The 13,448-nt window shown below is 33.4% G+C and overlaps 1 protein-coding gene across 1 annotated transcript in view; it reads left to right on the forward strand.

Annotated features, from left to right (window-relative positions):
• The window catches only part of LOC144975233 (dynein axonemal heavy chain 7-like), a 95,987-nt gene that overhangs the window by 44,609 nt on the left and 37,930 nt on the right, over positions 1 to 13,448 (forward strand). Inside the window, exons 35-44 of the mRNA XM_078919127.1 lie at positions 446 to 631; positions 1,450 to 1,575; positions 3,636 to 3,824; positions 6,389 to 6,537; positions 7,224 to 7,362; positions 8,452 to 8,618; positions 9,590 to 9,782; positions 10,956 to 11,161; positions 11,443 to 11,517; positions 12,646 to 12,733. Coding sequence (XP_078775253.1) covers positions 446 to 631; positions 1,450 to 1,575; positions 3,636 to 3,824; positions 6,389 to 6,537; positions 7,224 to 7,362; positions 8,452 to 8,618; positions 9,590 to 9,782; positions 10,956 to 11,161; positions 11,443 to 11,517; positions 12,646 to 12,733 — 1,518 coding nt within the window. The remainder of the gene's footprint in view (positions 1 to 445; positions 632 to 1,449; positions 1,576 to 3,635; positions 3,825 to 6,388; positions 6,538 to 7,223; positions 7,363 to 8,451; positions 8,619 to 9,589; positions 9,783 to 10,955; positions 11,162 to 11,442; positions 11,518 to 12,645; positions 12,734 to 13,448) is intronic.

Here is a 13,448-nt window from a genome sequence, read left to right on the forward strand (position 1 = left end):
ATCTAACAGACTCAGCTACCCAGTCACTGCTGGGTGGATAGGGGGGTCAGAAAAAATCCTCGACTGCACCCGGGATCGAATTTGGTCCCTTTGTGTGTGAAGCGAGTGCTCTACCAACTGAGCTATCAGGACCCCCATCTAAGGTTAAAGGGGGCCATTAACATTTCAACATTTCCATTCTAAAAATTGATTGCGTAAATATTTTGTTTATTATATGCTCATCCATACGAAAAAAATGACAGAAATAATTTGTAATTTTTTTCTCTATTATTCATCATATATCATCATCATCATCATCATCATCGTCATCATCATCATCATCATCATCATCATCATCATCATAATCATCATCATCGTCATCATCACCATCATCATCATCAGCAGCAGCAGCAGCATAGGTGTTGTTGTCATCATCATCATCATCATCGTCATTATTATCTAACAGCCAGCAACGGTATCGAGGTGTGGAATGATTTACTTGGAACCATCAACTCTCGGATGGAGACCATTAGTTAAATCATGGCTCAACACACTCCCAGAATTCCTGAACCACAGCATTGTGGATTATTTACATGACCTGTTAGAATGGCTGATTGATCCTTGCATTGATTTTGTGCGTAAAAACTGCAAGGTAAGAGAGACAAGAAAAAATGTGTTACTATCAAACAAACAAACAAACAAAAAACCCAAAAAATAATATCCAAGTTTTGACTCTTAGAACTATTTTTTTCCACATGTTCAATAGCATATTCTATATTATTAACTTAATAAATACATTTTTGTTAAAATTTTTAGTCATGGTTAGAGCACAACATGGTTAGAGTCATGGTTAGAGCACAACATGGTTAGAGTCATGGTTAGAGCACAACATGGTTAGAGCACAGCATGGTTAGAGTCATGGTTAGAGCACAACATGGTTAGAGCACAGCATGGTTAGAGTCATTGTTAGAGTCATGGTTAGAGCACAACATGGTTAGAGCACAACATGGTTAGAGTCATTGTTAGAGTCATGGTTAGAGCACAGCATGGTTAGAGTCATGGTTAGAGCACAACATGGATAAAGTCATGGTTAGAGCACAACATGGTTAGAGTCATGGTTAGAGCACAACATGGTTAGAGTCATGGTTAGAGCACAACATGGTTAGAGTCATGGTTAGAGCACAACATGGTTAGAGTCATTGTTAGAGTCATGGTTAGAGCACAGCATGGTTAGAGTCATGGTTAGAGCACAACATAGTTAGAGCACAACATGGTTAGAGTCATGGTTAGAGCACAACATGGTTAGAGTCATGGTTAGAGCACAACATGGTTAGAGCACAACATGGTTAGAGTCATGATTAGAGCACAACATGGTTAGAGCACAACATGGTTAGAGCACAACAACGTCAATGTATTATTTAAGTGACACACTATTTAATAAACTATCACAATTATCTCTTCCGAATACAGGAATATATCCAATCATCTTACTCAAATCAAGTGGTCTCCTGTTTGTCATTTATTGACATGTTGATGTCTGAACCATTCCATCAACACGACGCAGAAGAGAACAAACACTACAAGATTCTTTACACTGTAAGTAAGTTTATAGAAATTAAGGATCAGGCACCGGTATAAGATAAAGATCTGAACAAGTGTGTATGAAAGGTGTCAGTCAAAGCAAGTTATAAAAATAGAAGAAAAAAACCATCCCAAAAAATCAGTCGACCTCCCCAGTCGAGGTCGACTGATTTTTTTGGTATGGTTTTTTTCTTCTATTTTTCTTTCTTGCTTTGTCTGACACCTTTCATCCACACTTGTTCAGATCTTTAAGTAAGTTTACACAGCTGTGTTACAGATGCTATCCATTTATCCTTTAGTATATGCTCTACTAATACTGTTGTGGGCAAAAAATCAATTTAGAATGTCAAAATAGAATTCCCTTTATTCATTCCTCTGGTAGAAGTGAAGTGAGCTTGATCTTGAGCTTTTATATAGCACAATATACACTTAATGTGCTCAAGGCGATTTACAAAGGGTCTCTGACCAGCAGCAACATGTAACGTGTAGAACGAGACACAACGCCTGTTAAGCGATTATACAATTTATTCCAACAGAGACAATGCCGTTAACGACCAGGTACTCATTTTATACCTGAGTATGGTGAGTGAATGTGAGTAAAACACCTAACCAAGGACTCAACAATGTGCTGAACGAGGCTCAAACTGAGGACCTTCCAATCCAAAAGCGGGTGTCATACCACAAGACCACATAGCCACACAAGTGCTGTATCCACTCAGTCATTTCATTCCTTACGACCTGTAACTAAATAAAAAAATTGACACTGAATCAATATAATGTGTATATTATTGTTTTCATTTAAACTGATTTTTTAAATTTCAAAATTTTGATGACTATTTTTTTCAAACGCCATTGTTGTTTTGATATAGCTTGCTAAAAACTTCGAAAGTATCATCCAAGACACAACAAGACAAAAACAGGAATATTCAATGAGATCAAACTACTGTTATTTGTTTAAAAAAGATATGAGGAGAGAATATATTTAAAATGTTAAAATGAGGATAAATAATAATGGACAATAAAGAATGTTTTTGGCTTAGATCCCTTTCCTTCTTTATAATCAGAATAAATGCATTAAAGCATCTCAAATTGTTATAGTTCTTTAACATTATCCAGTTAAGAAACTAGGGAGCAGGCACCGATGTAAGATAAAGATCTGAACAAGTGTGTATGAAAGGTGCCAGACAAAGAAATAAAGAAATATACGTGAAAAAAACCCCATCCCAAACAATTAGTCTACCTCTACTGGGAAGGCGAGGTAGACTGATTTTTTGGGGTGTTTTTTTTCTTGTATTTTTCTTTCTTGCTTTGTCTAGCACCTTTCATATACACTTGTTCAGATATTTCGGTTTTTTTTAACAATCTGTTATCTGTTACAAATAGAAGCTTTTAAAAATCCCATTATTTCAGTTTATAGAAAACGTTATTACTTGTTGAATGAATTAAAAAAACAAAAAAACAGAAGATAAAAATATGGAGAGTATGTGTATTTATGAGAATGAAATATGTGACTTATTGTCTCCAAACAGTATTATGTTGGGATGACCCAGGTGCCAGAAAGTAGACATGACCAGATATTTGAGATTTTAGTTGTTACTTTAAGAAACGAATTCTATTGTCTTCAATGTACATTTTAAAAATCTAACCTGTATCATATTTTGGACTATAACATAATTTTTTAATGTCAAGATACCGGTTTGAGACAGTGGGTCACATTTTATACATTTTATTTTGTGCAACTATGTGGTCTAATGGTTTGACACTTACTTTCGGATTGGAAGGTCCTGGGTTCGAGTCCTGAGCAATGCATAGTGGAGTCCTTGGAAAAGGCTTTTGACTCACATTCTCTCACCATACTCAGGTGTAACATGAGTATCCAACTGTTGACAGCGTCCGAAAAATAAATAAAATTGTAATTAATATTGCCCAACAAGCATCATGTCTCGTCCTACTTGTTAAGTGTTGCAGTTGGCTAAGAACCCTTTATAAAGCGCTTTGACCAAATTAGTGGATATTGCACTATATAAAAGCTCAAATTTTTATTGTTTTTTAAAAAAAATTTCATACAATTGCAGGGAGCAGTTCTTTTCTCCATCCCCTGGAGCATTGCCGGGTGCATCGACAATGAGAGCAGATTGAAGTTTCATGAGTTTTATTACCCACTGCTGGCTGGTAAAGACACCCATCATGAAGTACCTAGCAGTATTAAGACTCTGGATACAATCTTTCCACCAGAACAAACAGTCTATGATTTTTACTACGATGTAAGTCATAGGTACTTTTCACTTTCATATTGATAATAATAATAATAATAATAATAATAATAATAATAATAATAATAATAATACATGGCATTTATATTGCGTATTTTCATCACTGTGTAATGCTCAATGCACATTACAAATAAATATACAAAATTTACAAATAAAATAATATTAAATATTGCTGTGCAGTCTCTTTGGACGGTTGCTGTGAATATGTGCGTTACTTCGAGTGTGTCAGTCTGTTTCTAGTATCCAGTTAGTAATTTGTGTCCTTGTTAGCTTTAGAATGTCATCATGTATGTTAAGGTGCTGAGGCAATTGGATGTTTTCTTGTGTTGTTGAAATCGTATAAAACGTATATCACAATGATATCAAAAGAAGCAGAGTATGTCAAAACGTAATTATATCATAAAAATGTAACAGTAAAAAGGTAGTGTTTTAACAATGATTTGGGACTATCAATGGAGTTTATTTCTCTTATCATTCTGGGCAGGTCATTCCACATAAGGGGCCCAGTGTGGTTAACATTTCTAGTTTTAATTAGTTCCAAGTATAAGCTTTGATTTGTCTGTCGAGGATTGTAAATTCCTGTTTGGTACATTGACTGTAGTCAGGTGCTTCAACATGTTTTCAAACAAATGTGCATTGAGCATACTAAATATGTGCAGCTTTGTGATCTTTTGCTATGACACTCGCCTTTGACCTGTAGACTAAATATGTGCAGCTTTGTGATCTTTTGCTATGACACTCGCCTTTGACCTGTAGACTAAATATGTGCAGCTTTGTGATCTTTTGCTATGACACTCGCCTTTGACCTGTAGACTAAATATGTGCAGCTTTGTGATCTTTTGCTATGACACTCGCCTTTGACTTGTAGACTAAATATATGCAGCTTTGTGATCTTTTGCTATGACACTCACCTTTGACCTGTAGACTAAATATGTGCAGTTTTGTGATCTTTTGCTATGACACTCACCTTTGACCTGTAGACTAAATATATGCAGTTTTGTGATCTTTTGCTATGACACTCGCCTTTGACCTGTAAACTAAATATATGCAGCTTTGTGATCTTTTGCTACGACACTCACCTTTGACCTGTAGACTTAATATGTGCAACTTTGTGATCTTTTGCTATGACACTCGTCTTTGACCTGTAGCTCCCTGGTTCAAGTTCTACTAGTGGTTGCGCACAGTTGAATCCTTCAAAAATGCTCTTTAGTCATATTTGCTCACTGTACTCGAGTGTAAAATAAGTCCCTGGCCGTAGCAGCGTTGTCTCTCTAAAAAAAAAAAATAATGTTATATATTTCCTGATCTATATGTTCAGTGTTGCTATTGATTTGGGACCCCTTGTAAAGCATTTTGAGCACATTTAGTGGATATCACACTTTTGTAAAAGCTCAAATTTTTGGGTTAAAAAAAAATGTTTTTCACTATGTCTTTGTCCTTGTTTTTGGAAATGTGTAGAAGAGAGTTTACCGAAAAAATGTCCTCTCTATTTGAAGAAAACAGACATTAAGTCATCCCAACACTCAGTTCACTTCTATAGTGTAGCATGTCTGACCAGTAATCAAGAGGTTTGAAGTTAGATCCGAGGATAAAGAAGGCTAAATTTATTGGATATTTTTTTTGGTGGTATTTTTCTTTTTGCTTTGTCACCTTGTCACACATGTCTATTCAGATTCTTATAAAGTTCCTTGGTGGTAATTTCCCATTAATTTCTTACGAAGTTGTTTATATAATGTAATGTAAAGAAATGTAAAGCTTCAGTGAATAAACTTAAGACTTCAGGTTTTCCCTTTATCAAAACAAGTAATTAAACATTTTAGAAAACAAATGGATTGTGTTTGAAAAATAAAAAAAAATGAAAGTATGATCAGTTAAACAACAGAACAAAAGTAGAAATATTCTTTGACGTCATAATAATATTTAATTTACAATGGTTTTTTTTTAATAACAAAATTATGTAAAATAGTGTCACACCCTGGTGTAGCCAGCCTGTATCGAAACTAAGACTGTAGAAGAAAATACTAAAAATTAGTTTCTAATAAGGCATGGCTTTCAAAGTTCATTTGCAAAAATTATGTTTTAACTTTTAACCCTTTCCCTACCACCTGCAGCAAAATCGTCACATTTGTTACGACACAATATACATTTTTTTCTTATGCAGATTTATTTTGTACATCACAAACTTTGAAAAATGATCTTTGTTTAATTAATAAGAACATAAACTTGTTTTGTAGAGAGATTGTTTGAGTTTTAAAAATCCATTTTTCTGCTGGGTAAGCCTGCCATTTTTGGGAAAAGAATGAAAATAATCGTCCACCAGCCTAATGATAACTGTTTTGTTTTTTTATTTAACAAGTGGATTTAGGATATGATTATCATTTTTATGTAAATTTTCATCACTATTGTGTACATATTATTTCCTAACATAATATATATAATATATATATATATATATATATATATATATATATATAATATATATATATATAATATATATATATATATATATATAATTATTTTGTTTATTGCCATTACCTTTTTTATCTAATCATCAGTTGAAGGGCCGTGGAGCTTGGATCCCATGGGTAAGCCTCATCAAAAACATTGACACTGCAAAGAAGCACAACATACGTGAGATGCTGGTGCCCACCATTGACACAGTGCGCTACACATATTTTATGAACCTATGCATTCAGCATGCGAGGTAAGTAGTATTAGTGGTCTTTTTTTACTTGTCAGGCACAAGGAGCTAGAGTCTATCCTAATCATTTACAGTCTTCTTCTTCTTCTTCTTCTTCTTCTTCTTCTTCTTCTTCTTCTTCTTCTTCTTCTTCTTCTTCTTCTTCTTCTTCTTCTTCTTCTTCTTCTTCTTTTTCTTCTTCTCTTTTCTTCTTCTTCTTTTCTTCTTCTTCTTCTTCTTCTTCTTCTTCTTCTTCTTCTTCTTCTTCTTCTTCTTCTTCTTCTTCTTCTTCTTCTTCTTCTTCTTCTTTCTTCTTCTTCTTCTTCTTCTTCTTCTTCTTCTTCTTCTTCTTCTTTCTTCTTCTTCTTCTTCTTCTTTCTTCTTCTTCTTCTTCTTCTTCTTCTTTTCTTCTTCTTCTTCTTTTCTTCTTCTTCTTCTTCTTCTTCTTCTTCTTCTTCTTCTTCTTCTTCTTCTTCTTCTTCTTCTTCTTCTTCTTCTTCTTCTTCTTCTTCTTCTTCTTCTTCTTCTTCTTCTCTTCCTCTTTTGCATTGAGTTAAGGCATATTTTATATTCGATCTTTACTGATCATATTTTATTTAAAATGGCAATTTCAATTTAATGTTGAAAATGCATCAATTGTTTAAAGGTATGAATTGTTCGGTGTGATTTTGATTTAGTTTCGTACCTTATTTTGTCTCTGCTTTCTACAGACCTTTATTGTTTGTTGGACCAACTGGCACAGGCAAAACTGCTTACGTATCCAAAAAGATGATGAGTGATCTCCCGCAAGACAAATACACAGCTTCTATTGTTACATTTTCAGCACAAAGTGGAGCAAATCAAACACAGGTAATAGAGCATTTATATAGCGCAATATCCACTTAATGTGCTCAAAGCGCTTTACAAAGGGTCCCTGTCCAACAGCAACATGTAACATGTAGAATGAGACATGACGCCTGTTAGGAGATATTACAATTCTTTTCCAACAAAGACAACGCTGTTAACGGCCAGATACTCATTTTACACCTGAGTACGGTGAGAGAATATGAGTAAAGAGCCTTTTCCAGGACCTTCCGATCCAAAAGCGAGTATTATACCGCAAGACCACATAGCCGCACAGGTAATGTATAATACCAGTCGCATGCTTAGGTGTAGCCCAGCTCCTCCTAGAATATTAGAGGTTTTTACTCTAATGACTCTCAGCTTCAGTTTCCAGATAACAACAAGAGATGAAGTGAGTAGGAAAGTGCCAGAAGACATTAGAGAATAAAAATTATGTGGCAGTGATGGGGGTTTGAATCCGTGACCTTAATGGTACGACAACTCCACCTGGCCGGGGAGAGCGTGACTCTACCATATGAGCTATCCACGATCTCAAAAGAGATCATCTCTACCTCCTAGTCATTATTAGCCCTCACTTCTGACTACTTGAGATTGCAGGTCCAACACACACAACCTCCGCGAAGTAAGTTGGCCAGCAGTTAAGCTTAATAGCCAATATTCTCAACACAAACATGTAACATAGAAACAATTGAGACATTGAAATAATCTCTTTTGGGATCGTGGATAGCTCATACGGTAGAGTCACTGACAATGTGTGAGAATGCTCACAAAACTCTGGCCCTTGTATTTGGACACGTTATACACTTTACCACACTTGACTCAGGTAGGAGTGAGTAAATGCTGATCGGCAATGATAGATATTGTAGGAGTGTTAGCACTAAAGGTAGTCAGCAGGCAACCTTTACTGTACAAAATGGAATTCAGATAAAGACTTTGGTTGCATATCGATAAAGGCATGTAAATTTATGACATGAATGTTCCTGTTTATTCATTTATTTTTATCACAAGGTATTTTTTGAGTCAAAATTATTATTTTCATATAAAATCATTAAAGTATATTTTGTCTCAACTTATCTAATCTTATTTCACTTTCAGGACATTATCATGTCAAAACTGGATCGTCGTCGCAAAGGTGTCTTTGGTCCTCGACCGGGTAAAAAATTTATTATTTTTGTGGACGACATGAATATGCCAGCCAAGGAAGTTTACGGTGCCCAGCCTCCAATTGAGTTACTCAGACAATTCCTAGATATTGGATACTGGTATGGGTTTATTGAGAGTGTTCTCAATTAGACTTCTATCCTCCACCTCTACCTCCTCCTCCCATCTCCTCTATCTCCTACAGCTTGTCCTCTGCTCACTAATCCTCCTTCATAATCGTCATCATAATCATCATCGCCATCATCATCAAAACCACTATTCTGACCCTAATAAGAGTTTTAGAATATTAGGGCCAGCTAAAGAAGATGAATATACAGTCGATTTTAGACAAGGATTCGAATCCTGTAATTTTTTCTATGCTTTTAGTAGTCAAAGATAATACAAAATGTTTGAGGTTTCGACGAAAGGCGCTATAGAAATATGCTTATTATTATTATTATTATTATTATTATTATTATTATTATTATTATTATTATTATTATTATATTATTATTATTATTATTGTTATTATTATTATATTATTATTATTATTATTATTATTATTATTATTATTATTATTATTATTATTATTTGTCTTTAGTTTTGTTTATCTCCGTTATGTTTGTCCTTAGGGTTGTCTGTGTCCACTATGTTTGTCCCATTTTTCATCCTGACCTTTCCAAAAAAATCATAAAAAGTCTAATTCACATTTGATATTTACCATCAAGACGATTTTTTTCTTCTTGTTATTGTCATGATGTTTTAGTTTTTCTGTAAATGTGGAATACTGATATAGACCAATCTTTAACCCTCACCTTCCCAACTACAGGAAAATCATATCATTCATTACGATTCAATAAACATTTTTCTTATTCAGATTTGTTTTGTACATTGCAAAATTGTAGGAAAATCTTTGTTATAGTTATTGAAGAATACTAGACGGTGATAGTGTAATTATTATTGGTTCCCCCGGCGTTAGGATTATTAATTTTAGTCAGGGATATATATATACCTATTACTCATGAAACACTTAACACATTATCACCACTCATGAACATATCATTGCTTCTCATAAATGCATTACTATTGCCAGGTATGACCTGAAAGACACTTCTAAAATAACGCTTATAGATGTGCAGCTCCTCTGTGCCATGGGCCCACCAGGCGGAGCCCGCAATGTTGTCACTCTCAGGTTCACACGTCATTTCTCCATTATCTCTATGAATACATTCAGCGATGAAACCATGGTGAAAATTTTCACTACAATCTGCACCACATTCCTTAAGGTTGGTAAAACTATAAAGTTTTCCAATACATAGCTGGCTCTCTTAACTATATGAAGTATGATTTAATATGAATAATTTACAAATTGCTGTACAAGGCCTGAAAATTCATCATCTGAGATCTTCCTACCACAAAAATATGTATTGTTGACGTAATGTGTGATATTTACTCCAGGTTCAAATAGTCACAAAAAGTCAAAGAAAGCAACACTAAAAAATTACCCAAAATAATGATCTTTTAGTTTGCTAAAGATACTGGCATGCTTATCATCTTTGCACAAATATTATCTGAGACCAAAGCATGAAGTCATCTCATTATTTTGACGTTGTGTTTGTGCCTCTGAGATTAAAAAATGTAACTTTTAATCAACATTAAAAAATTAGGATATTTGAGCAATATTATTATAAAAGGATTTTGTCAGCCATGCTTGCAGAATTCGAAAGTTTACTCAATAGTGCAATCTGTTTAAGTTGCAAATTCAATTTGGGATTTTATCTCCATTCCAAAAGCCAGTATGCAAGAATCTTGTGATATGTAATATATTTAAATATTAAATTCAAGTTTTTTTGGGTTTTTTTATAACTAAGGAGTTGATACCATATTTATTGATGATCATGATCTTGGTCATCAATTGTTTTCTACAACAGTCAATTGGCATAAAGTGATCAAATGAATAGCAATAATTCATTCCTAGCGTTATAGCGTCTTAGAGTCATGCATTTGTGATCCATCCCCTCGAAACGATATTATATTGAGTTGAAATAGAAGCTAAATTTACATCCAAAAATATGAAACGAGTGAAATTCAGTTGTTTCATTGAGGAGAAAAACTACATTATCTTAAATAACACAAAACTAATATCTTATATTTCTGATCATTTTGAATTTAAATTCACCTCTCAACTTCTGGTTAATGCCAACAATAATACAGAATTTAGACGATCGACCACATTTTATTTATCAAAAGACCACGTGCAGTTCAGGTGGCATAATGGCTTTTTTTTCAAGTGTCACAAAAATGATACAATTCCTTGTTTTATTCTTTTTTAAATTATCAGATAAACTACATTTAACTCTCTCGAGTTCACCCTCATTGAAAATTGAACAAATTTGTTCGATTTTCCATGCATATGAATTTGAGAGAGTTAAACTCTCGAATCATTTCTGTATCTTCAGCAAGAGGAATTCCACATTGAGTATATGGGAATGAGCAGTCTGATAGTTCAAGCAACCATGGAAGTTTACAAGGCAGCCATGAAAAATCTCTTGCCCACACCCAACAAATCCCACTATGTCTTTAATCTCAGAGACTTTGCAAAAGTTGTACTGGGTGTGTGTCTTATCCGTAAAGGACAAGTATCAGAGAAAGCTGTGTTTGCCAGGTGATTTGAAAATATAATTTGAAATTTTAGTGCCACCCAACAAATCACATTGTGTTTAATCTCCAGGACTTTGCAAAAGTTGTACTGGTGCCTTTGTGATATTACTTGAACCATTAAAGAAATTAGTATATCATATTAGTATTATAATGGCAATTTGTTTTTAGTTTTACATGTATTTTAGTAAATTTATTATTATTTTTTTTTCGTATTTTCGTTTTAATGAATTTGTTCTACTTAACCCCTTCATTTTAAAGAAAAAAACATATTGTATCTTGTTTCAGACTTTGGGTCCACGAGGTATTTCGTGTTTTCTATGATCGTTTGACAGATGAAGATGACAGGAAATGGCTGTTTAAGTAAGTTGAAGTTGAACTTAGTTTTCTTTTGACTTGTTGCTGGACAGAGGGGCAACAGGTCAACAAGTGTTTAACCCTCTCCTTACCAACTATAGGAAAATCGTCATAGTCGTTACGATACAACCAACATTTTTCTTATTCAAATTTTATTTGGACATTATAATTTTTTGTTAAAATGAACAATGTTTTGTAGAGCATGTTTTGCTAAAGAAACTATGTATTGCAACAATTTTACTGCTGTTATGTCTGAGAGATAAAAAATCTACTTTTGTGTTAGTTGGGTGTGACGTTTTGGGGGAAAATCTTGAAAATGGCTTGTAAGGAGAGGGTTAATCCTCATTTCGCTGTTCATCATCATTACAATCATTTTTATTTTATTTTCAAATCTTCAATCTTCAATAATTTCAGCCCTTTTATCTTTTCCCTCGTTGTCATTCTGTGTACTCTCTCCCTCTCTCTCTCTCTCTCTCTCTCTCTCTCTCTCTCTCTCTCTCTCTCTCTCTCTCTCTCTCTCTCCTCTCACCTCTCACAATCATATATATAATATATATATATATATATAATATATATATATATATATATATATATATATATATATATATATATATATATATATATATATATATATATATATGATGTTTTTGGGTACTTGTAGTACGAGATGCTCATAATTAGAGATATAAAAATAAATAAATCACTCACGTATTATGTTAGCAAAACGAAGCAGGTTTTGGCTAACAATACTTGAGTGATTTATTAATTTTAAATCATACATATTACCATACGAATATTTGTAACTATATATGATTATATTTATAATATATATATATATATATATATATATATATATATATATATATATATAATATATATATATATAATATATATATATTTTTTTTTTTCCATCTCTCTCTCACTCTCTCTCACCCCTCTCTCTCTATCTATCTGCTTCTTCCACATGTCACTGATTCCATTACAACTATATTGGCAATAAATGCAGTCCTAATATAATAAAATGGATAGATTTTGGAAATCTCTACTTTTATTTTGATTTCTGGTTGTAATTTTAAATTCACCAAGAAGACTGTGTACCATGAAGCTTCTAACTTTTCTCTCTCTTATTTTCAGTTTAGTCGTCAATTTGTGTTCCTCAGCTCTTAAGTTCAAACCTGAGCACATATTCGATCACCTCATAGATGAAGATGGTAAAAATAAGGTAAAACGGAGCTTGAATCTTTATAGCTGTCTTCATGGTTAGTTTAGGATATAAATGTTTTATTTCTTCTTTTTTTTCTATATTCATAGTTTAGATATTTAAACTTGTTTGGCCGCTTACTTATATGGTATAACAATATTCTATTATGCATTTCACAATGCTTTATTTATACTCCCAGCAGAATCAAATATCCATCTCACACAGGTAAAGTTGCCCGTTGAGCACTCATTTATACTGATACTTATACACTATCTATCACAGTCTAGAGCTAATTACTCCCTCACAATTGAGTCTATTATCGCTTGCTACATAAACATTCCTTTCCCTCAAACTGTCTATTGATCTCTCACATACACCCATATATATTAATATCTGAGGCATCAACTTATCAATCCTTTTTATTATCTATAATTTGATATTTGGTTTATCTTATGTACTGTGACATACTACCGTCTAATTTAAAATATTTCCAAGCCACCATTCACAGGGGTTCAGAAATTAATTACCCAAAATGCATAAAAATGATTACCATATACAATAGTTAAATGATAATAATCTTACTACGTTTGTGAACTAATGTCTGCTGTTGAAACAAGCCAGGTGAGTTATTTACTCTATTAGTACTCTGACTAAAAGATTTTACACAAATTGAACTTTACTCAGGGTTATGCTTATTATAGAAAGAAAAAAAAAAACCGAAACAAAACTTGTAAAC

This window comes from Berghia stephanieae, chromosome 6 (assembly GCF_034508935.2).
Source record: "Berghia stephanieae isolate SIO BIC M18660-M18661 chromosome 6, UCSD_Bste_1.3, whole genome shotgun sequence".
In the NCBI taxonomy this organism is placed as follows: domain Eukaryota; kingdom Metazoa; phylum Mollusca; class Gastropoda; order Nudibranchia; family Aeolidiidae; genus Berghia; species Berghia stephanieae.